This window comes from Podarcis liolepis, assembly GCF_965112155.1.
Source record: "Podarcis liolepis genome assembly, chromosome: 13".
NCBI classification, from domain to species: Eukaryota; Metazoa; Chordata; class Lepidosauria; order Squamata; family Lacertidae; genus Podarcis; species Podarcis liolepis.
Genome location: NC_139573.1, coordinates 56,199,353 through 56,224,881, shown reverse-complemented (window position 1 = coordinate 56,224,881; position 25,529 = coordinate 56,199,353). Strand labels below are relative to the sequence as shown.

General features: G+C 43.8%; 2 protein-coding genes and 1 long non-coding RNA gene across 18 annotated transcripts in view; 1 reads left to right on the top strand and 2 right to left on the bottom strand.

Moving 5' to 3' along the window:
* The window catches only part of MOCOS (molybdenum cofactor sulfurase), a 237,680-nt gene that overhangs the window by 90,785 nt on the left and 121,366 nt on the right, over positions 1 to 25,529 (bottom strand). The window lies entirely within an intron of this gene.
* Positions 1 to 25,529, bottom strand: part of PTPN3 (protein tyrosine phosphatase non-receptor type 3) — a 90,284-nt gene that overhangs the window by 39,957 nt on the left and 24,798 nt on the right. For 3 of the 16 annotated variants that reach the window (XM_083473155.1, XM_083473145.1, XM_083473149.1), the window contains one exon: positions 2,629 to 2,783. In XM_083473155.1, the coding sequence (XP_083329281.1) occupies positions 2,629 to 2,783 (155 nt within the window). Of the gene's footprint in view, positions 1 to 566; positions 648 to 2,628; positions 4,034 to 4,118; positions 4,561 to 17,337; positions 17,646 to 23,082; positions 23,208 to 25,529 lie in introns of those variants that run through there. The other 13 variants (XM_083473158.1, XM_083473161.1, XM_083473147.1 and 10 more) reach the window with 11 other exon arrangements.
* Positions 746 to 25,529, top strand: part of LOC310692421 — a 36,619-nt gene continuing 11,835 nt past the window's right edge. Inside the window, exons 1-4 of the long non-coding RNA XR_014518792.1 lie at positions 746 to 1,049; positions 2,136 to 2,338; positions 15,518 to 15,702; positions 22,442 to 22,540. This is a non-coding gene — a long non-coding RNA (uncharacterized lncRNA). The remainder of the gene's footprint in view (positions 1,050 to 2,135; positions 2,339 to 15,517; positions 15,703 to 22,441; positions 22,541 to 25,529) is intronic.

Sequence of the window (25,529 nt, the reverse complement as noted above, 5' to 3'; positions counted from 1 at the left end):
CAATATTGGAGATTCATCAGAATAAAACAACAAGATGTCAGACTTACCGTATGTTTATGTTTGTGGAATAAACAAAACAACTATTTGTAGGCTACAGCTGCCTTCATGAGGTGCATTCAGCAGACTGACAAACTGGGCTTAAATGTGCAGTCTTAAAAATGCCATAATATTCCTCCTAATATTCCATAACATTTCTCCTAAATAACGGGGTTTGGGGGAAGAGGGGAGGTCACAAACCTCTCCAAAGGAGCCTTCCAGTGCCTGATTATGTGAACAAGAAACCTGCATAGAGCTAGACACAGTTCAAAAATGAATATGTACCTGTATTACATATAAACAGAATTGTTTTGGAAAAAAATGCTGTATACAAACACACCTCCTGTAAGCAGACCTATACAACCATTAGTTAGCAACCATCTCCTACATGAATACTATGTCTAAAGAATGTGCTTCTTTAAAAAAATTAAAAATCAACAGGTCAGCATTCAAATAGCCTGAGAGCATATCCAGATATCTTTTTAAATTTTAAGAAGGGAAAGGAAATAATGCTCCAACCAACTACCAACCAAATATTTTATATCAAAAGAAATAACTTTCCATACTGCTCTGCCTCCGTCTCTGAAGCATTCTGGCACTCAGCAACTCATCAGATGTCCTAACAGTTCCACAGTAAGTGCTATCATGGGTCCCCTTGTGACTCAGGTCCTGTTGCTATGGATATGCCGCCAACTGCATCAGCACAACAGTACTGGTCCTCCAGCAGGAGCGCACTTGCAAGGACAGTCTTCTCACTTGAGTCAAGTTTCTGTCCCACTCTTCAACAGTTGAGCAGGAAGGGCATGTCAAGTGTTGGGACATCTCAGCTACTGATTTGGCTATTAATTTTAGAGCTCTGCTTATAGACTTAAGAACTGTGTACTAATGCTGAGACCATGCGCTGACTTTTTGAACAAAGCTTGCAGGTTTCCTTGAGCTGAGAGTCCGAGTTTCGTGACTGAGGCTTGGAGCTACGACAAGCACTTTAACTATGCATTGACTTCAAAGTGATGGTAAGGGCAGGGTTAACTCCATATCTAAGTACGAAAGCAGTACCTGGAAGTTGGGTTTGAGCACCCATCCTTATCAAGGAGTCCGGATAGCTTAGTTGGCTGGGGTGTGGTGCTGATAAAAACCATGGTTGCAGGTTTGATCCCCATATGGGACAACTGCATCTTCCTGCATCGCAGGGGGCTGGGCTCAGTGATCCTCAGGGTCCCTTCCAACTCTACAATTCTATGATTCTAAGGATATATTGGTTTCACATTCTGAGCTTTCTCTCTGATTAGCATATGAACCAGAAGAGACTTCTAAGGAACAGAGTATGCCATGACAGGATGCTGAGCTCCTTACTATCCAACAATTTTCTCAATTTTGAACAAATCTGCACATTGCATTATAAAGTTGTCACTTGGCAGGTATCTTGGTCCACATTCAATACTGAGTGTGTTCAAAGTACTGTCTCAGCAGCAATAACCCCAGAAAAGTACCGTAACAGCAGCAATAACCCCAAGATTCTTAGCACATGGAAATATACCGGTAATTGCCCCAATGAATTTCAGACATGATTTGCTTTCAGGCTACATGAGACACGTTAATGAGAACAGAGGCTGGGAAGTGGACCTTCTAATTTTGAGGAAATAACAGGTGGGAAGGGGACCTTCCATGCATCTCAAACAGTTCCTTTCTACAGAAGTGTCCATGGGGAAGAAATATCGGAACTGAACTATCAGACTAGCTGACATGTTGATATTCCTGGCCTACATACCATTTTCCAACCCAATTTTGGCACAAATAAGACAGAAGCTTCATTTCAAGTACCTGTCCAGGTTGTCCAGTATAATGCAATACTCTCAATGGTAAAAGCTATAGACATTGCATGATTCAATCACCAGACATTCCCCAAGAGCCAATTACACATGATGTGCTGAATGCACATAAATAAAAAACTGCAGACATTTGTTGCTGATAAACTGTCAACCTACATGCACCAAATCCAAAGAAAAAGTTAACAAAATATTTCTTCCATATATGCAGTGGTTAGCATTAAAAAAAAAATACCTCAGCTATCTGAACTGATTGTGACCTTTCATCCATAGACGCTGGCAGGTCTATTGAGGTCATTAACCTCTTGAAGCAAGAGATGTGGACTATGCCACTATCACTGTCAACAAGAAGAGACTATTTCACAGCTAAGTTTGAAAGAAACCTGGATTCTAACATGTTCTGTAATGGATGGTATGGCAGTAATTGGAAACCCAAGGATGTAGTGACCTTTGAAGACTAAGCAGACTTGTTTAAAGTGAGTATCTTGTCCAGTTTCAATGAATGTTGCACCACAACAGATCTTGTATTTGACTGCTTCAAGAAACCATCTATTAAGGATGTTACCATGCCAAAATTGGAAAAGGAAGGAGTTTTAGCAGCAGTTTCTCAGAACCAATTTGCTTTTGTGAAGTTGATGTTGAGCAGTGAAGGATCAAATATCTGATATGCAACAGTTTCTCAAGTTTCCAAATTGGACCAGAAACCCCAAAACACAGGGGCCCCATGCTTTACAGATATCACACATTTCAAAATCCCAAGACTTACACTAACTTTGAAGCTTTGCATTGAGCCATCCAAAAAGCGGACACTGCAAATGATCTCAGATCGGGTGCGTTCCTTTGGTAGTTCTGATGCACGAATGTTATTTATTCTCCCACCTAGTGCTCGTAACCGAGAGTTCATAACTGTTGCTGAACAACCTGCAAAGAAAGATGCCAAAGTATATTTTTATATGTAACAGACATATGTTTTTGGTTATATACAAGCTTTCCTTTAAACTGCTTTGAAGTTTTACAGTATATAAATATACAGTATATAAATTCTGTGCATGTAAGTAAATTAAACTCTTCCTCTAAATTCACCACACATGCCACATCAAGATGTACAATAGTGGGACTATAGTGTTGCAGTTAAAGAAACTCAAAAAGAATGTCATAATATTGTTGGAGTTTCCAAACTGCTTAGGAAAACAAGAATACACACAGTGTAAGATGATTTTTTATGTACAGTGGTACCTCGGGTTAAGAACCTAATTCGTTCTGGAGGTCCGTTCTTAACCTCAAACTGTTCTTAACCTGAGGTACCACTTTAGCTAATGGAGACTCCCACTGCCGCCGCGCAATTTCTGTTCTCATCCTGATGCAAAGTTCTTAACCCGAGGTACTATTTCTGGGTTAGCAGAGTTTGTAACCTGAAGCATCTGTAACCTGAAGCGTCTGTAACCCAAGGTACCACTGTACTGATCTGATCATTTAGATGGCTATTACATTTTTATAACTTAATTTAAGTTACCAGAATACCGTTTTGTTTTTGTAAATTTTTTGTAAAGCATTTGTAAAGTCATGGGGGGGGGGGCATTTTCAAAATACAAGAGCCCTTAATAAATACAACAGTTATTGTTCACTAACTTAGCACGCTAACAGTCATTATAACTATAGGGACGGTGTTCCCGGGGCCATAGATTTTTTTTCTTAACAGCAAATAACAATCATCCACTTATAAGCAGAAACAAAAGGGTTCGCTTTCGCTGCATGGCCAGGAAAGGAACCAAACATGCTCCTTTCCCACTAACACTCCCCATATGGCTAGCCCTTGCAATTCTGACCTGGAAATAATAATATTTTTTCAGATATCAATAGAGAATATTGTAGGTCCTGATCATTTGCAGATGGAGATTTGCATAAAAAGTCAGGTTTATCAACACAACTGAGGTGTATCTTTTTAGATTCTATATTGTCATTAAGTAATGCAAACTTTGTTTGAGGGCTGCCATTTTTCTGAGTGCATTATAGCCAGAAGCATGGCTGCTGATGACACTATGGCTAAGATGGGGACTTGTGTAGTGGAAGACTCTGTATAGTCGTACCCCAGCATCATCCAGCTCTCCAGTTGTTTCCTCTTCCACTTCACGTGCATGTGGCAGCATTTCACTCCTGTCAAAGTGGAGGGGCTTCCGTTTGGGGTTTCAGCCACTCCATTATATTAGGGGGGGGATTCCCCCCCCCCGCCTCCAGCAGTCAGTTAGCATTCTATACCCAGTGAGAGTACATAGTTCTAATATACCTGGAATTAGGCAAATGTATGTCCATTTCCCCCACCCAATTTTTTTTTAAAAAAAATTAAAAATGGAAGGGAGCGCCCAAAACAGAAAAAGGAAAAAAACAGGGTGCATATTCAGAGGGCACAAAATAGGACAAAAACGGGAAATGGGGAGGGAGAACAAATGGAATGGCTGGCAACCTGAACAGAACTGCCACATTTTGCTATAAGGCCATGCTTGTATCCCTTAATCACATTTTTAAATCACATTGCACTTTCATACAATGACTGCCAATTCACTCATTTCCTTAACTGAAGCCTTGAGGAATTCTATTGCTTCCTTGAGAGAGTGTTGTCACTTGAATAGCAAAACCATAGTATAAATAAATAAAATGACAGGTTCATATAATAGGACTGCAACATCTCTATTGCCAAGGTGTTTCACCACAGATCAGCTGTTTCAGTGAAAGTTCTTGCCCATGAATAGGGCAAGTAGAATGAATGGAGCTTGTGTATAACTTCCACTATTTTTCATTAAAGCAATGATGCACCTCAGTACAGTCATTGTTACATGCAGTTTGCCTAATAGAACAAGAAGATGGTCCAGGTTCCTTCAACACATTTTATGCTGCTTCCCTGAGATGTACAGACTTAACTAGTTATATATATTTTCTCCCAGGCGCCACTACAGCCTGATTAATGCTCTCTACCTATAGTTAAACTTTAAACAGTGTTGACCATGCTGTGTTGACTATGCTGTTTATAGTTCATGTGTGAGTGGTGCTTTACACTCTGGTGCAAAGAAGGGCTTTACTTATTCATGAATTATATGCAAGCAATGTAGGGATTTTTCAGACTTGTGAAACACTCTCTGCAGTACTATTTTCTTGACTGTCTGTAACTTCTACAGTTTCCACAGTTCTTGCAAAAGTCTCTGCAATGAGCCACATCTTAATATTAGCACCCATTTCAGAAGAGGTAAAGGTAAAGAACCCATGGATGGTTAAGTCCAGTAAAAGGCGACTTCATCTTGCTTCAGGCCAAGGAAGCATACGTTGGTCCAGAGACAGCTTTCTGGTCATGTGGGCAGCATGACTAAACCGCTTTGGCACAGCGGAACATCGTGACAGACACCACAGTGCACAGAAACGCCATTTACTTTCCCACTGCAGTGGTACCTATTTATCAACTTGCACTGGTATGCTTTTGAAATGCTAGGTTGGCAGAAGCTGGGAAAGAGCCACAGGAGCTCACCCTGTCACAGAGATTCGAACTGCCAAACTTCTGATCAGCAAGCCCAAGAGGCTCAGTGGGTTAGATCACAGTGCCACCCACATCTCTTTACCATTTATCTTTACCATTTAAGTACTTTCTGCTTTCAAGGAGATTCTGACTCTTAACAATAGAGCTCCATCTTGGAATTCTGAGTTCTTTAGACTTTGAGATGGCATCTTGCCACATGAAATCTCATATTTATAGCATGGTTTTTGTGCTGATCACACTTCTGCCTGTCTGTCCAAATCATTGTTCCATTACCACCAAATAAAAGGGTTCACAGTACAGAACTTAAAACATGGGGAAGTGAGGGACAGATTGTTTCCTTCTGAACTGTTATCTAAAGAACTGGGAACAAAAATCTGTTATCCCCAATAATATTGTTCTAGTATCTTTAGATAATACTAAAGGAAATAATTTTAAGAACAAATGGAGAAGGAAGAAAAGACATTCAATTCCAAAGTCTTTTGGAAACCCCCCCTCCCCCAGAACTAGTTAAAGAGTGTAACTATCAGATTCTACTCCCTTGATTCACGTGTCACAGTAAGGCAAACTATGACTTACCAGGATTGCACAAATGTAAAGGCTCCCAAAGAGGAAAGTGCAGCTGCTGTGTCCCTCCCCAGTCTTTATTCTTGTACTGTGCTGTACTAAGCCAAGATTTGGCTTAGAATGTCAGCCAAAGCTAGGCTTGTGGTTAAAGCTCTCTCCTCAAAGATCACAAGCTGCAGCCAACCTTCATTGCAACCAATTTTGAATCCACTTTCCTCCATAGCCAATTTAAACACTCAAAAGTTCTTAAAGCTGCATTTCTGTCTCTCTCACACCCAATGAAAAGAAACTAAGAAATGGAACATTTTGAATCAGTCTTAAGGATCAGCCTATTAAAAGCAGGTGCTAAAGATACATACTACATGAAAAGTTACATTAATAAATCTGTGTCCAAAACCTCATGACCACAACAAATGCCCTACTATTATCCACCAATGAGTTCACTTCGTTGTTACAGGGGCTCCAGGCCAAGCTCACTTATGCACCTCTCTTTACATAGATGGTGGTGGCTTCGATATATAAGCATCCATAGTCAGAAAACTGAACATGATATGCTTAAATGTTCCGTTGTGAATTAATTACCTTATAGCATGTTTTCACTATCATTCATTTTTATTTGCTTCAAAATAAAGTCTATGGGAAGCTTTTAACCTGGACACTAATGGGAATTATTAGAGACAGTCAAAAGCAATAAACTCTCAGTATTTTATTGTTTTCCTTATTGCAATGTGTGTGTGTTTTTAATGGCAACTAAAATATTTACTTCTCCATAATTAATTTTTGCATACTGAAGTGAGTGATTCCTGAAGAATGTGGGCACCGTGCCAAGTTGACAAGCTGTGTAAATTAATCTCACACAATGGCAAGGCACATGGATTATTCCTCATGGTCCAAGTGTTATGTTTCAAGAGGTAACTCTGCTGCACTGAACACTTAGTAGAACTGCTTGCTCATGGGAGGAGGGGGAAGGGAAGGTAAATTAGGAACAATATAATTTTCTGCACCTTCCATTACAGAGACCAAAACTACCGATACTCATTTTACAGCTACTGCTATTAACTGTGATTTCTTTAATCTCACTGAACTGGTAAACACTGATATCTTGTTCAAGAAGGATAGGTACTTCAGTGTGAAAATGCTACCTAGGATAGAAATGGGAATTTTTTTTTGTTTGGTTCACATCTAAATAAAAACATAAGGTAATATGCACTTTCTGAAACAATATGTGAACCAAAACCTAGGTATCCTTCAAAATGGAAATCCTTTGAAGTCTCCCAACCCAAATGAAGGTGTACAAAGTATGTATATTAGGGAAACAAGTGCATAAAAATGACAGCCAGTGTGTGTAGTGGTTAGGGTGTGAGACTAAATCCCCACTCGTGAATCTCGCTGAGTAACCTTGGGCCAAACACTGCCTCTCATCCTAACCTACCTCACAGGGTTGCTGTGCTAATTAATGAGGAGGGAGAGAACTATGTATACCACCTCCGGAAAAAGAGCAACCAGTCTCAGCAGTGGAGGCACATCACATAATCTGAATCTGTCAGACAGAGATGTTCTGCTTTGCTTTTTGATTGATGTGGTTAATTTTGGATGTTCTTGAGCAGGCACAGTGAGTGGCTGTGGCAGTAGTAGCAGTGCAGGTGGCCACAACAGTCCTAAGACTTTGGGGGCTGATAAGGGCAGCCCATACAGATCTGCAGCCAGCAGGAATTCACATGTCATTGCCTATTTTGTTCTCTTGGGCTCCAATGGTAGTAGAAGGTTCATTGAAGGTGACATCGGCACCCTGGAGTATGGGAGGTTCTGTTACCTGGACAGAAAGTAACAGTGGTGCGTTATCTGCAAGCAACTCTGAGGGCCTTGCTCTGTCTTCTCTCTAGTATTTTCACCAGGTATGCTACCTGGGAGTTTTTAGAGCTGGTATGGGGTGAAGCACAACATTCTGGACAAATCTGGACAGACCACGGTTCCTTTGCAAGTAGAAAGACAGGCCTGGATTCTGGGGACACTGAGGGTTAAAGGTCCTCCTAGTTACGGATTGTCATTTGCTTCAAGTGACCAAATCAGAGGGATTAAGTAGATGAATTCACTCTTACATATAGGGTGCTTACCACTAAACTGAGGAATGCTAAGCCGTGCAAAATTCATGGCAAGGAGGAACTAGGATAATTGTTATGATGTATTATTTGGGAGGGTGCAAGCACAGTTGTGGAGTGGGCCCCTTTGGTAAAGTTTTTAGATGCTATTCACAGAGCTTACTGTTCACAGTAGCTTGACAAGGGGGCAGCATCCCATTTGCAGATCTTTGCTGAGGTCTGCAGGGATTGCCTTGACCTGAATGATCATCAAGAAGTATCTGGAGGAGAGTCCTTTATTAAGCACTCTGTGTGGTTTGCTCTTGAACAGTTTGAATTCACTGGAGTTTTCTGCAGTATAGTGTCTGCACTGGGCTACTTCTTGGGAGCTTTGCCTCTCATTCTTTCTGAATTGGGGTTGCTGCTATGCTGCAAAGTTGGACATGCAGCAAGAGGATGCAATGACAGCTGGCATTCTGGGGCATATCAGATGTGCATGCACCCTGGTGACTCGACTAGCACTAAGGGCTACTCTAAGGGCCAAATGGAACTGTCCTTTTCCTGTAACTGGTAGACCATTGGTGAAGGAGCAGCCAGGTTATAATCCAATGGGTGATGTTATTTCGCACTAGGTAAGGGGGAGTTTGAATAGTTGCCTCACCTGACCTGACTGCATGGTCCAGGAGGCAGCAAGAGGCTGGCACTCCCTCCTCAACAGCTCAGTACAAAGTCCAAGGTAGATTGGGGACTCTCCTTCATCACCCTTTCTGGGTTGTGCAATTGATAGTACCATTGTGCTGGATTTGAACACTGGATTTGAGTGAAATTCAGAAATTGCTGAATTCCAAAAAAGTAGTGCCTGGTGAATTACCTGAGAAATGAAAAATATCTCTGTGGCACACTTTCTTAGAAATCTCAAGAACGATAGGCCTCAATAAACACAGCACAACACACCATTGCGCACCCGCATGGCCCCACAGTATGCCAACATCTTCATGGCAGATTTAGAACGTTTCCTAAACTCCTACCCACTCAAACCTCTCTTGTACCCGTGACACATTGATGATATTTTTATTATCTGGACTCATGGTCAGCAGACCCTGGACACCTTCCACCAGACATTCAATGACTTTCACCCCACCATCAACCTAACAATGAACCAATCTATGCAAGAAATACATTTTTAGACACTACTATAAAAATACAGGATGGGTGTATAGACCTTATACCGTGAACCAACTGACTGACAAACATATCTACACGCTTCTAGCTACCATCCCAAACATACGAAACAATCCATTGTATATAGCCAGGCCCTACATTACAGCCGCATCTGTTCCAACTCTACAGACAGAGACTCTCACCTAAGAGAACTACAGCAAACCTTTTTAGAACTAAAATATCTGCCTGATGAAGTTAAACAACAGATCAACAGAGCCAGACTGATACCCAGAGAGAACTTGCTGCAAGACAGACCCAAAAAAGAAAGTAACAGAATACCACTATTAATCACATACAGCTCCCAAGTTAAAACAGTTCAATGCATCATCAGAGATCTACAACCTCTCCTAGACAATGAAGAGTTCTGTTTCTCAAGCTCTGAGAGGAAAACCTTCCATTGCTTACAGACAGCCACTCAATCTTAAACAACTCCTCACCCACAATAATACAACAACCAGACTTAACATGGACACTGGTACCAGAGCCTGCAATAAACCCAGATGCCAACTTTGCTGCCACATACACCCGGACAACACCGTTACTGGCCCCAACAACATCAAACATACCATCTCAGGACTATTTAACTGCTCATCTTCTAACATTGTGTATGCCATCAAATCCCAACAGTGCCCTTCAGCCCTCTATATTGGACATACAGGCCAAACACTACGCCAAAGGATAAACGGACATAAATCTGATATCAGGAATCACAAGACAGAGAAACCAGTAGGAGAACACTTCAATCTCCCAGGACATTCTATACAAGATTTCAAAGTAGCTGCCTTATTACAGAAGAATTTTAGAAATACAGACTGGAAAGAGAAGTTGCTGAATTGCAACTTATTACCAAACTTAAAACCATGGAGACCTGGTCTGAATAGAGACATTGGATTCTTATCTCATTATACATGATAAAGCTATTTTTAGCCATCTCACCCCTTGCTTTTTCCTATAAGACCAACTGTAGTCGTTAACAGTTGTCAACAGGTTTACCACACCTATCAGCCAATCACCCTTTCCCACCACCCTTCTGAGTAATACCCCTCCCCACCCTCTCACTATATATAAGGGTCTGGTGACTTCTGTTTCAGTGTATCTGAAGAAGTGTGCATGCACACGAAAGCTCATACCAATAACAAACTTAGTTGGACTCTGAGGTGCTACTGGAAGGATTTTGTTTGTTTGTTAAGACATTTTCTGATAGCTAACTTCTGGTTTCGAAATGGCAGCCCCAGCAGGTGGTGAATGTTTACATATTTTACAAATAGATACTACAGTCTTCGCTTTTAACTTTCCAGATGAGAAGAAATGAAAAGTTGAGCAAATAGGAACAGATAATTTTGCAGGTATTAACAATACATGATAATTCAATACATGTAATTCTGAAAGTACATATCTGCACAGTGGTACCTCCGGTTACAAACCGTCCTCCTTATGCATGCTTCAGGTAACGAGCTCCACTAACCCAGAAGTAGATGCCCCGAGTTGCAACCATTGCCCCGGGATGCGAGCAGAAGTCGCACACCGGTGGCACGGCGACAGAGAGAGACCCAATAGCGAAAGTGCACATCATGTTAAGAACAGTTTGGGGTTAAGAACAGACCTCCAGAACGGATTAAGTTCATAACCGGAGGTACCACTGTACTCAAAAATAGACAAATAAAAGAATGTGGTACAAAACTTGATTTCAAGTAGTGAACAAAACCTAAATAAAATATTCAGACAATATCATTATGCCAGCAGTGTTAGAATGACTATAGATTCAGTAGCAAGGCAGGCTCTCTTATGAGCAGTTCCATGAGAGGGCTTACCCTTTTGTTAAAAACACTTGTAAACATAGCACTCTGGAACAAGCATTACTTCAACTAGGATATATGAGAATCAAAAAGCTAAGTGGCTAGACCTTCTTCATGCAGGCTGTTATTATCTGCTGTCAAGGTATACACTGGCTTTGATCATCCTAGAGCTGTTTTACGGTTGAACCAGTAATTCACATTTCACTCCTTCAAAATTCAATCCACCCACCCTTGTCTGGTAAACAGAAAGTCAATATAAAAACCACTGCATTCTAATGAACAAAGTGAATTGACTGTGCTTATTTTTAATTATATCATACAAAGGTAAGTTTACCTCAGTCTTGCCAACACACCCACAAAAATTACATGGATGCTATGAGATGGCTCTACCCTTCTTGCCCATTGCATTTCAGTGCTGGGCACTGAGGATGGTGCTTCCTTCCTCTCATGGCCCATTTGGTTACTATTTTGTGCACAGAAGAGGGATGGAGCATCACCTATTGCAACCAGGCAAGTGCTTAAATATGGCGTTTATTTATCTGTTCGCTCAAAAACTGTTGATAATATACACAAGATAATATCACCAAGGCAACCATCTGTAAACAAACACTAAACGTCCATAAAAATGGCAAAAGTAGTTTCTTTCCCAAATAGGTTTTATCTTAAACAATAGCAAACACAGTAAATAAAAAGTTCACTTGTAACATATCAGTGGTTCAGTAACCAAATGGGTTATTACAAGGTGGCTTAAATCAGACTATGACTACCTGGAGTACACCAACACACCATCTAAGATTAGAAGAGAATGATAAAAAAAGAACTGTTGCAGCCCTGAAATCCATTTGGATCCAAGGCTGCCTGAGAAACAGATGTTCAGATCTTCAGCAAGAGGCTTTGCTTCATATCCTGCCACCATCAGAAGTGCAACATGAGACAAGGTCTTTGCAGTCGCAGTGCCCAAACCAATGGTGGACAGACTGCAGCCTATGGGCCTAATGTGGCCCACCAGTTCTCCTCATTTGGCCTGATCACCAATCTAATCCTTAAATGTATGTGAAAAATATCACAGGAATGGAAGCAAAACATTATAGGAATATATCATCTGCTTATGTCCCCTGGCACCACAGCAGACTTGCCTATGTGTTATACATATACCTCATTATGCCTTTGCGCCATATTCAGTAAATGACACTACCCACAGCTTACATACACCCTTCTTGCCTCTGTCTCTCTCACCTCCTATTTTATTATTCTCTCACCCCACCCATGATCTAAATTTAGACTGTATGGGCACAAACCTGTATTTTTGCTTACATGGGTGTTAATGCCCCTAAAGGTATTGTATGAAAATTACAACCTGTAACACCCAGTTTCTAACTTTCTGTCACATATAGGTGTGATCAAACAGAAGCAGAATTCATTGTCAACTGGTGCAATCACCAGGGGCAGATTTAGCACCACTCCAAACAGCTTGTGCCCGCACACTTTTTGCATGTAAAAGTTAATGCTTATAGAAAATAGAATAAAGGACTGAATTTGGAGACAATGAGTGTCCCAGCCCTCAGTAAAATAAAACCTGGAGTGGTTATATGTTCAAACCAAGCACTCAATTGCATGCAGAAGTCTTGTGCTCTGTTGACTTGCTGCACTTTTAAATGTTCAAAAACTTTTAAAAATGATAATGAAGTAAAATATATACACACACCGAACCACAGGCTTGAGGAATATATGAACATCAGAGCTACACTGCAACATTTTGTTATCGGGCTTGTTTATACAAACTCCTCTACAGGAAGAGGCGTGTCATTATTCATGTAGCCAAAACAGCACCACCCTTGCACATGAAGGAGTTATCAGCTACTTTGAAGGAATCCCAAGGTTTACAGAAGTACAGAAAACATTTAAGAAAAAGCCCTAAAGAGGATGAACCCAGAGTGGATAAAAATTAATGCTTTTTTATAAAAAAAAAAAGTTTGTTATTTAAATAGGATTATTTATTTTTTTAAATCAGAATTTTAAAACAAAATGCTTTTGGAGGAAAAACCTTTCTAAAGATAGTTTTCTATTTAAGTTACATTATAGTCCAAAGGCTATTCATCAGGAAATAAGGATTTGTTTTACATTTTTCACGTGTGCTAAAACTCAAAGTTGTTTTTTTTAAAGTCTAACCACACCCATTAACAAACATGGATACATATGCTATAATGTTATTGCTTTAATTAAATTGTTTAAATTGTTATTAAGGAAATTATTATTTTTCTCCTTCCAATAAAGTACAGCAGAAAAGTTGTCCAAATATAAACAGTTAACTTATTAAACCTCACAATAATTTCATAATGATCTATGTATTTTTAATAGTATTACCAAATCAGTAATTTTTGATATACAGTAACTGTAAAAACTACTCTTAAAATTTATTATTCCAAAAATGAAACCTTCATCTGGTTGTAAATACATATTAAGATTATACCAGCAAGAATGAGTCTTTCTGTTAAAAAAAGTGATTCAAATCGTGATATAAACTGATTTGATTTAAATCAAATCCACCCTGGCTGAACCCCACAAACAGACCAAGAATGGCTATGCCCAGTGGTCATAGATCAGAGAGAGAAAAGCCAGAAGCCAGATGGGAAGGTGAACAGAATGGAGTATCATGAAGAATGACATTTTAAACTAACTGGAACAGTAAACAGAAGAACTCCACATAGCAACATTCTTTTGCAGGTTCTACTTATTGTTGTTGTTGTCAAATGTATGCTAGTCTAGTCAATACAGCTGTGTCTACACATGTGGCAGAATGAAGTGACTGAATGGATAACACCATTCAGTCTGTAGGGAGCAGGTGGCGCTGTGGTCTAAACCACTGAGCGTCTTTGGCTTGCTGATCAGAAGGTCAGCGGTTCGAATCTGCGCGACGGGTATGAGCTCTCGTTGTTCTGTCCCAGCTTCTGCCAACCTAACAGTTCAAAAGCACACCAGTGCAAGTAGATAAATAGGTATGGCAGCTGCGAGAATGTAAACAGTGTTTCTGTGTGCTCTGGCTTCCGTCATGGTGTCCCGCTGCACCAGAAGCAATTTAGTCATGACCCAGAAAGCTGTCTGTGGACAAACACTTTCTCCCTTGGCCTGAAGCGAGATGAGCGCCACACCCTATAGTTGCCTTTGACTGGACATAACCGTACATGGAGGGACGCGGGTGGTGCTGTGGGTTGAACCACAGAGCCTAGGACTTGCCGATCAGAAGGTCGGTGGTTCGAATCCCCGCAATGTGGTGAGCTCCCGTCGCTCGGTCCCTGCTCCTGCCAACCTAGTAGTTCAAAAGCATGCCAAAGTGCAAGCAGATAAATAGGTACCGCTCTGGCAGGAAGGTAAACAGCATTTCCATGCGCTGCTCTGGTTCGCCAGAAGCAGCTTAGTCATGCTGGCCACATGATCCGGAAGCTGTACTTGGCCAATAAAGCGAGATGAGCGCCGCAACCCCAGAGTCAGTCACGACAGGACCTAATGGTCAGGGGTCCCTTTACCTTTACCCGTACATGGGTCCTTTACCTTTTTTACCTTACCATCCAGTCTGCAGGGTAAGAGGGGACCGCCCTTACTCAAAATACTCCATAGAAGAAACCTAACCAAACCTAGTGAGTCGGTTGGCCTTGGATCTTTATCTCTGATGTTCTAGGTTTGCTTACTTGTAGTGGTTTTCTAACATGATAATTATTCAAAATGGCTTTCCCCACCTGCAGGATACATCTCAAAACTACTACCAACACAGAGCATGGCAGAGACACAAGCATTCCTCCCCTTCCAAGACTGGGTGAGTACACCCCGCATTAACTCACTCAGGCAGTACAGTGGTACCTCGGGTTACATACACTTCAGGTTACAGACTCCACTAACCCAGAAATAGTGCTTCAGGTTAAGAACTTTGCTTCAGGATGAGAACAGAAATTGTGCTCCGGCGGCGCGACAGCAGCAGGAGGCCCCATTAGCTAAAGTGGTGCTTCAGGTTAAGAACAGTTTCAGGTTAAGAATGGACCTCCAGAACGAATTAAGTACTTAACCCAAGGTACCACTGTACTACTGCCAGAGGTCTGAACTGGCAGGTAGCTGTTGAGGGTCAGCAACTCAAGGGGTACACAAGCAGTGGCCACTGAGGGCACAGTAGCCACCACTACCAACAGAAGAGTTGCTGGGAGTTGTTGTTGTTGCCACCCCACTCCTTCTGTGACATAATGTGATGTCACCTGTGCAGGCAGCAGCACTCCTCACCACCACCACATAAAGGCAGAGGAGTGGTGGTTAGAAGGAGCCCTGCCCTGGGTGGCAGGCTGAACTGACTGCTTCTCTGGTGGGTGATCAAGCGGAAAAGAGCAGCCACCAGAGAAGTGGGCTGTTCTCCTTGCAGTGTCTATTGCTGCTGCTGCTCAGGAGACAAGACTACTAAGGGAACTCATAGCCGTTTTCTCTCTCTCCTAGTGCAACAGGGAGGCCTGATCCCAAGCACCTCACTGCCCAGAGAGAGAGCAGACGTAACACCACCATTCCATCTTCATCCATTCCAAACCAGGACGAAAGCATATGAATCCCCACACTCCGTAAGACTCAAGGGGTGAGTGAATGTTGTGGTCCCCCAAGTCCACTCTTCAAACAGAAGTTCACAGGTAAGTACCCATTTCCAGGTTTTGTTTTGTTTTTTGCCAGTGTGGACTGGAGGACACACAGTTGATAGAATGCAGCAAAGCAGTAGAGGACAGGGTGGGATCCCTCTGTATCAAAACCCAAATACAAATGACCCTCTCTTAGCACCTTCCTACCCAAAAAACCCAAACAGTGTCAGCTCAGGAGAAAAACAACCACCCTGCTTTATAGTGCTTCACACAAAAGTATGCGGAAACAAGGCCCCAGCAGATATGTCAACAAGTGGAGGAACGAAGTCCCTGGTCGGGGAGCAGGGTTATAAATATATTATTGCCTACCCAGATGTTTGGAAAGTTTGTAGATTTAATTCTGTTATGTTTTAAATTATGGAGGTAAGAAAACATTTTAGTGGTGATTTTATCATTTTTAAACTGATTAATGTTTTTTCCCTACAATAAAGAGGTATATTAATTTTATTAATTAATTGAGTTTTAATTTATTTTAGTCAGTCTGTTGTATAGTGGTTTTAACCTGTGTATATTAAATCATGGAGATAATGTTTTCTTTAGCGATCCTTGTACAGTCATACCTCGAGTTACAGATGCTTCAGGTTGCGCGTTTTTGGGTTGCGCACTGCACCAAACCCGGAAGTACCGGAATGGGTTACTTCTGGGTTTTGCCGCTCACGCAGAAGCGCTAAATCACGCTTTGCGCATGCGCAGAAGCTCCCAATTGCAACCTGTGCGTGTGCAGACATGGCGCTGCAGGTTGCGAACGTGCCTCCCGCACGGATGACGTTCACAACCCGAGTGTCCACTGTATTGCTTTATCTTTTAGTTGTGAACTGCTTTGAGGGTGTTGTTTTTTCTACAATCAAGTGGTACATGAATTTCATAAAATAAAATTGTCATTAAAAAATAGCAGCAGCAGCAGCAGCAGCAGCAGCTCCCTTCCAGCCACCTACACACACACACACACACACACACACATCCTGCTTGGACGCAGCAGAGAAGTGGTCAGCTGAATCCCTGACAGCGAATAAGACAGAGTACAAATAAGTATGTACTGTAATAATAATTAATTGCTCTAAAAAACGGTGCTCTTTTCCAGGCATCTCCCACCCCCCCCACACACACACCCACTTGGACAGGTTGGGAGGACATGTGGTCAGGTGGAAATGGCAGTGTATAAATTAATGATATAATAACAACTACAATAAAATTTAAAAGCAGCTGCTTGGACGTGGTGGGTAAGCGGTCAGGGGGGAAAGGCGGGGAATAGATAAACCGACATTCCTTTTAAAGAAGCGCTGCTGCTGCTGCCGCCGCCTTCCAGCCGCCGCCTCCTCCGCTGACATGGCGGGGCGGGGCAGCCCCGGTTCGCGGCCGTCGCTCTCCCGGAGGAGGAGGTGCCAGGAGGGCGGCGGCGGCGGCGGCGGCGTCACCGCCCCTGAAGGTGGCCCGCGGCGGGGCGGCCCAACAAGGAAGCGACCTTCCCCCGACCCGTCCCGCTCGGCTGCCGCCGCCTCTTTGCACAGCGCCCCCCCCCCGCTTCTCCTGAGGGAACCTCCGCCCCTCACACGCGCGGGGCCCGCGGCTGCTTCCCCTCAGGGCAGCAGCGCTCCCTCACGCCCGCCTCCCCCTCGCGGCGGCGCCTACCTGCCGGCTCCGCCCTCGGCCCCGACCCAACCTTGTCGGCGGGTGTGGGGGCCTCGCTCCGGCCGCCCGCCCGCCAAGACCAGGAAGCGCTCCTACCTGCCCGAGGAGGCGGAGGAGGAGGCCGCCGCTAGACCGCCCCTCTCCCGGCACCGTCCATCGCCGCCGGGCGCCGGCCCCCGAGCGGAGCCGAGGGAGCTGCGCTTCGCCGGGGAAACCTCCGGAGCTGCTCGGCTCTCATCGGAAGCTCTCGGCTCCTTCCGGGGGCTGAGAGGGCAGCGAGCGACGTCCACGGACGGAGAGCTGTTTCGCGCCTGCGCAGTGGAGCTGCCGGATTCCCCCCCCCCCCGCAGGACTAGGCCCCGCCCAGGCCAGCATCCTGCTCTCCCAGGGGCCAACTAGATGCCTGTCAGAAACCTGCAAGCACAACCTGAGCACAAGAGCAACCTGAGCCCGCTCCTCCTCCATGCATTTGTCTAGTCCTCTTTGAAAGGCCTCCATCACTGCCTCCTGCGGGAGGGAGTTCCATAGTTTATTTATGCACTGTGAGAAGCCCTTTTTTAATACAGTGGTACCTCTGGATGCAAACGGGATCCGTTCTGGATCCTGAGCAGAATGCAACCCGTGTGTGCGGGTCGCGAGTCACCGCTTACGCGCATGCGCATGCCATCATTTTGAGCACATGCGTGAACAGCGAAACCCAGAAGTAACCCGTTCCGTTACTTCCAGGTCGCCGCAGGACGCAACCTGAAAAGATTTAACCCGAAGCTACTTTAACCCAAGGTATGACTGTAATAATAATAATAATAATAATAATAATAATAATAATAATAATAATTATACCCCACCCTCCCCAGCCAAGACCAGGCTCAGGGCGGCTAACACCAGACATCTGGCATCTGAAGAAGTGTGCATGCACACGAAAGCTCATACCAAGAACTAACTTAGTTGGTCTTTAAGGTGCTACTGGAAGGAATTTATTTATTTATTTATTTATTTATTTAGACCAGATATAAAACAATTGATTAAGATACAACTTAAAAACAAGATTAAAATACAACATTAAAATGCAGCCTCATTTCAATAGAAACTCAAATCAGAATCTTTTTGGGGATGAAAACGTCAAATCTTCACCAAGGCCACCTGTCCAGACTGGTCCTACGTGGGCCAGAAAAAGCCAGGGAAGTCCCCAAATAGGAGTTCCATCACAGAAGGGAAAAGGGGGAGGGGATCAATTAGTTCCAAGCCAAAGGCCAGACGGAACTCCCAAATCTTATCACATTCCATAGGCGCCGACTCCATGGGGCCTGAGGGGGCCCGAGCCCCCTCAAAAATTCGTTTGGGGGGGCTCCGCCCCCCCAATAATCTCGGGCGCCCCTCCAGCAGAGCGCCACCGCCGCCCCTCCCCCAGCCCGAAATGCACAGGGTCGGGCTGCATGCCTCCTGCCCTCCCTCCCGAGCAAAAGCTCCACCCAATTTCCGCTCCGGAGCTGATTAATAGGCGCAGCACGCTCTCCCCTATTCGCTCACGAGGAGGAGGCGCCACTTTATCTGCATATTCATGAGCTTATTTATTATTCATGAGCTTTCATTTATTATTCATTTATTATTCATGGCCTCCCCCAATATTTTTTATAAGTCGGCGCCCCTGTCACATTCTGCTTCATTGGATGCCCATGAGGTCTAATGTTATTGAAAGATTATTGAAGGGGGGGTGGGACCTTTGTCTATCTACTTTCTCCGGGCCATGCATAATTATATAAACTTCAATCATGTTTCCTCTTCCTTGCCTGTTCTCCAAACCAAAAAACCCCCCAAACACTGCAACTTTTTTTCATCAGGGAGTCACTCTATCTCCTTTTCTGAACTTTTTCCAAATATCCTTTTTGAGGTGAGGTAAAGTGTACCTCCATGCATTCACCTAAGCTTTGGAAGCTCCTATAAGGGCATGTGTGGCTTGACATCTGGTTCATTTCTGGCAATTCACCCACCTTCCATGTTACAGTATAACCCCAATCCTAATGCCTGTTTACTCTGAGAGCCAGTGTGGTAGAATGATCAGAGTACAGGATTAGCACCTGGGAGAGTAGGGTTCGAATCCCTGCTCAGCCATGAAGCCTTGGGCCAGTCACAATCTCTCAGCCCCAACCTACTTAATTAAGCATAGAATTGTAGAGTTTGAAGGGACCTTGAGAGTTTTCTAGTCCAACCCCCTGCAATGCAGGAATCTCAACTGAAGTATCAAGGGCAGGTGGCTATCCAACCTTTGCTTAAAAACCCCCAGTGAAGGAGGGTCCTCCACATTCTGAGGGAGACCGTTCCACTGTCTAATGGCTCTTGCCATCAGAAAGATGTTTAGCCAGTTGTTGGTGGTGTAAAGATAAAAGGGGAGGGGAAACAATTTACACCACCTTGAGCTCCTTGGAGGGAAAAGGTGGAATTAATGTAATAAATAATAAAACTAAAGCCCACTTAGTTATGTGGTCATACTACCTAGCCTATGGAATGGGCTCCATCAGGAGGTTGTGGACTCTGCTTCCTTGGAGGTGTTTAAGCAGAGGTGGGTGTCATGGATGCTTTAGCTGAGATTTCTGCATTGCAGGGGGTTGGACTAGATGGCCCTCAAAGTTCCTTCCAACTCTACAGTTCGATGATTCTGTGATTCCAATGCACTATTTGCTCAGGAACAAGCTCCATTGATTATAATAGGGCTTTCTTGAGAATTTAGGAACAGCCCTGCTAGATCAGCCCACAGGCCCTGCTGTCACAGCAGCAGACTAAATGCCTTTGGGAAGACCACAAACAAGACTCGAGTTTACTTATTGGTAAACTAGCATGGGATAAGGCTGTAGATATCACAGAAGGCAACTCAGCTAAAAGTCGGTTGCATCACGGTTGACAGAACAGCTGTCAAGCTTCACGTGGCACAGGACAGAGAGGTGCCACCTTAGATCAAAAAAAGCTTCAAGTCCTGATATGCCTCATCTGGACAGGCATAACCTGGCCACTACAACCCATGCATTGGCAACCTTGCAGCTGGACTACTGCGATGTGCTTTCCATGTGGGGCTGCCCCTGGGTCCAGACCCTCCAAGTGTCCCTATTTTCCAGGGACGCCCCTGGTTTAGAGAAGCTGTTCTGGTTTCTGATTTGATCCTGGAACGTTCCACTTTTCCTTAGGATGCCCCTATTTCCACTGGAGAAATGTTGGAGGGTGTGGAGTTATCCAACCCTCCGAGCTGTCTGAAGGCAAACCTGTATAGGAAGTTTTTTTAATGTTAAATGTTTTACTATGTTTTTACAGTATATATGTTGGAAGCCACCCAGAGTTGCTGGTAAGTTGTGTGGAGTATAAATAGTAAAATTATCGTTTCTCCCTATTTTCATCGGAGAAATATTGGAGGATATGTCTGGTGCAGAATGCCAACAGCATGTTAACACCTTTGATACAATATCTTCACAGGGTTAGATTCAAGGCCCTTGTGTTCATATATAAAGAGCTGAGCAACCTGAGTCCAGACACCTTAGGGATGGCCTGAGCTTTAATCTCTCAGTTTGATCACACTGAGATCACCTACAAGAATATTGCTAGCTGTCCTTCATGTTACAGGCCTGACTGGCTTCCACCAAAAGTCAGACATTTAGTGCTGCCCATGGAACACCCTTCCAACAGAATGTCAGCAAGCACCCTCACTTTTTATTTTCAGGCATCTCTTAAAAGACCCTTTTTATGTACATAGGCACATGTAACTGTTAAAAATGGAGCAGCCACTCATTTTAAGGATCATTTTTTACTGTTTTTATGGTCTTTTATATTTTATTGTATACAGTGTTGTATGTCACTGGATTATATTGTATGAACTGGCAATATATAAAAATACTTTTATATATTAAGAAGAAGAAGAAGTGTGCAAGGCAACTTCCAAGAGATTAAATCAATGCCAGAAAAATATGCAAAGCAATTAAGAACAACTGAAATCAGTGGAGCAGCATCTAGATTATAAGCAGTATTATGATATTCCATTAAGACCTTGAGCAGCAAAGCAACTTGTACCTAAGGTGTATTAAAAGAGGTGGTTTCCAGGTAAACATGTTTGGGGAGGGTGTTCCAAAGTCAGGGCATGATGACAGAAAAGACTTTTCCCTGGTAGCCACCCAGCCAACCTGGGATACTCAAAGTAAGGCCTCAGCTGACCATTTTAGTACCTTCGGCAGGCTGGTGTGACCTACATAAGGTAATAATGTTTTCCCCTAATATTGTTTAGCTCATAGAACAAAGTCCTCTTGGCTTCTGTATGCCAGACCCTCTACTGCAAAGTATATGAACGTAGCACACAGGAGATGAAGTGCCTTTGGGAAGTGTTCGGGGGGGGCAGGGAGCAGCACTCAAGCAGCGATATTTTGTGTGAGAAGAGGGATGTTACAAGAATGCTTTTATCTGCAAAATGTTGGAAAGCTATATATGCATGGGGGGAAACAGTGGACCCCACCAGTTGTGCAATCTGTGCACTGCACTCAAAGCAAGCAATTTGTCATGATGCTTTTTAAAAGGGGAAGGGGGGGTGAACAGAGCCATTTTAATTTGAAGGTCACAATTAATGTAAAGAATAAAATCTGTGCTCCGTTCATTTAAGTGGCTCTTCCTGGAATATCCTAGCCTTATGGTGTGTTCTCATTTAGTGTACAGCGGTTATGCCCTAGTGGCATCTCTCCAGTTATAAAATATCTACAGAGGAAGATAAATAAATAATTAGATCAGGAGTCGGGATCAGAAAAGCAGCAACTGAATTAGACTAATTGATTTTCAGATTGACGTGTTTCCAAAATGTGTACCAAGGCACAGGAATGCATTTCTATATTTGAGTCTTAGAATAAGATTTGCCATGTATATTGCTACCCTGTTCCATCTCACGCTGCTAAGATTGATAGGTGCCACAACAGCTTAATGGGTAAAATTAGAAGTGTCTTTTGGAAGCTGCCACACCTTTCTGACCTAGAAGCCCTACTCTCCAATTTCATATGTGCAAGAACTGCAGGTGGTTATGCAATGGTGCAGGAAAGCTACTTTGTGCATGCTCAGACTATTTCCTACCTATCTTGCATTTCAGAAAACCAATAGTGAATCCTTGGTACAGGAGATGTCCCTGAAGCTGAAGAATGCCAACTGCTGTGGGGAAGCATGGAAGAGGACAGCTCTCACACAGAAGGTAACAGGGGAGGAAGGGAGAGTGAGCCTGTGGAACAAGATTCCTCACTATAACCCAGCAGTGGTGATCTTCTAGTTGTTGCCACCATCCTGGACCACTGACCATGTTGGCTGGAGATGATGGGAGTTGGGGTTCAGTTCAAAAATATATGGAGGGTCACAGGTTCTCCACTCCTTCTATAACCAGAGGGCCCTAAACATTTTGAGGCCTGTGGTCCCCTCTTTTCTTCCCAACCCTATACTGCATAGAACACCAATGTCTCACAACAAATGTAAACGAAGAACCTGAAGAAAGAGACAATGCATGTGCTTTTCAAAACGAGGGGAAATTATTTTAAAGAAGAAAAGGCGTGTGCGGCAGCCCCCAGTATTTAAGAGCCCCCACCCCTATTACATCATTAGAAATTAGAACCAGAACATAAGCCTATGAAACTAGAAAAGAGCAAAAAATATCAATGTTTCGTCCTGACACTAGGTACTGCACCCTCACTAAAGGAGACTGTATGGATGATTCACTAAATGATTGTAGGGTGACGTGTGTACCTGAGCTTATGGCCTCAAATTCTCTTTATCTTATATGCTGCTTTATTGCACAAATGATGACTAGACTACTGATCCCACACTGAATAGTTAGTTGCCCAACCACCCCCTCCAGAAGCCACTGCTCTCAACTGATTCTCAACTGCCTCGTATTCAAACTCCCTTTCAAATCCTCATCCAATCATCACTCACCACCAGAATTCCACAATCTCTCTTTCCCCCTCCCTCCCTCCTTAACATTCCCATAATAATTCTGATACAATTACCTTAATACAGTGGTACCTCTGGATGCGAACGGGATCCGTTCCAGAGCCCCGTTCGCATCCTGAAGCGAATGCAACCCGTGTCTGTGCGTGCGCGGGTCGCGATTCTCCACTTCCGCACATGCGTGTGATGTCATTTTGAGTGTGTGCGCAAGTGGCGAAACCCGGAAGTAACGCAGTGCCGTGGAGCGCAACCTGAAAACGCTCACCCTGAAGCAACTTCAACCTGAGGTATGACTGTAACCCTATTACATTCAATATTTTATACATTCTGCTCCCTATAACCATACTGTTAGAAGCACCTGAGCTTCCCATTCTTGGCTCCTAGCAAATGGGGGTGAGCAAACTGCAGGTTCTCCATCCCTTTTCTAAAAACCAGAATTCTTCCCCCAAAAGATCCTTGGAATTGAAGTGTTAGGGGATCTGGGGATTGTAGGTCTGTGAGAGGGAAGCCACAATGGCACGAATCATTTTGGGGAAGTCATGTTTTGGAAGGGACCCTGAGGGTCATCTAGTCCAACCCCCTGCAATGAAAGAATCTCAACTAGATGATTCAGGGCCGATGGCCACCCAAGCGCTGCTCAAAAGCCTCCAAGGAAGGAGAGTCACTGCTCCAGGCCCTAAGGGCCTCTGGAGCAGGAGAAAACAAGCTTTCTCCATCCTCCATGTGACAGCCCTTTAGACTTTAGTTATTGAAAGGGCTGCATGGTGTGGATCTCACATCAGTGTTATGAGAGTGTCAGCAACACATTTCTCTCTCCCCTTTCTCCACACCATGCAGAATTGAAATGGTACCCAGAAGGCTGGCTATGGGCAGGATCCTTGCATTGCCGGGAGTTTGATTAGATGACCCTTGGGATCCCTTCCATGGTATGATTATATCAAGCAGCTATAGGAACAAAAAGATGCTTCTGAAATATTTGGGAATCATAGAAAGACTCTTCCCCACCAGTGGCTTCCAGCAAGAGCTTGCATCTTCCTTAGGAGATAGGCAGGCCAGAACAAGGGGGGAAAGGCTCAGAGTTCAGGTAGGTGGAAATGCCAATTGAGTGCCCTATACTATAGGAATGCTTCCTTCCCGTGTCCCCACCCTCATGCGCCAGACTGGTGCTAGCATGGCTGAGAGCCAGCTGCTTGCTGATTGCTCTGTTTTCTTTGCAAGGAGGGATCCTTTCCCCAGCATATACTTTGTTCTGGCCAAATCCTTGGAGAGACGTGACAACCCTCAGGTACTGGGGCAGAGGGAAGGAAGGGGTCCTTGTGAAACACGTTTGGGGAGTCTGTGGCTTCCAGCAAGTGCTTTCCAGAAGCATTGCTCCCTCCAAGAGGAGAGGCTGAGCATAGCCATCATGGCTAGTTGCCTTTGATAGGCCTCTCCTCTATACAATTGTTTCGCCCTCTTTGAAAGCCATCCCATCCAAGATGCTCTTGTGGTGCATCTGATTCCCCTGTGCTTCCTTGCTCCTTCAAGGAGATGACTATTGTGAGATCCTTTGGTTAACATCTCTCTGGGCTGGGAAGGATTAAAGAATCAGAGGACTGTTGAAGCACAACTGATCAAAGGCAGGCAAATCTGTTAGCATCTTGATAAAGATGCTCAAATGACAAAGGATGCTATCATACCCCGCAAGCCTCAGAAAAAGCTCCCAAGCTGATGGAGAAGAGAGCAGTTAAGTGGTCAGTGGGGCTCCAGATTGTCGTTTCTGGATCCCACCACAGCCCTTCCAAGTTGCCAAAGAATTCAATGTCACAACAGTTTTTTCCTTGCACCTCCTCCCCATGATCCCTCGTGGAGCCTTCTCAGACATATGCTGTGTCTGAACCAGCAGATCCCACCAAACCAAGTAATCGTGGACCCAGTCAGAAAAGGAGTGTGTGCAGTCATACCAGAAAGAAGCAAAATAACTAAACAGGTACTAGAAGTCACCCCAGAACTGGCCCTACTGAACACCTTCCAAGATAACAATTCCCACTCACACTAGAAAGAGCTCATAACCCACCGACGGCATACGATTCAATATGGCTAACTTAACCCGACAACCCCCCTCACCCACGAACAAACAAATCCCACTGCAGCCGGCCAAAGACAATCAACCACACCCTAGGCCACCCCAACCTCTCTCACCACCAAGGAAACATAACAAGCGAATAGAAAGAGAACTTCCCCAAGTGACTCTGAAAGAAACC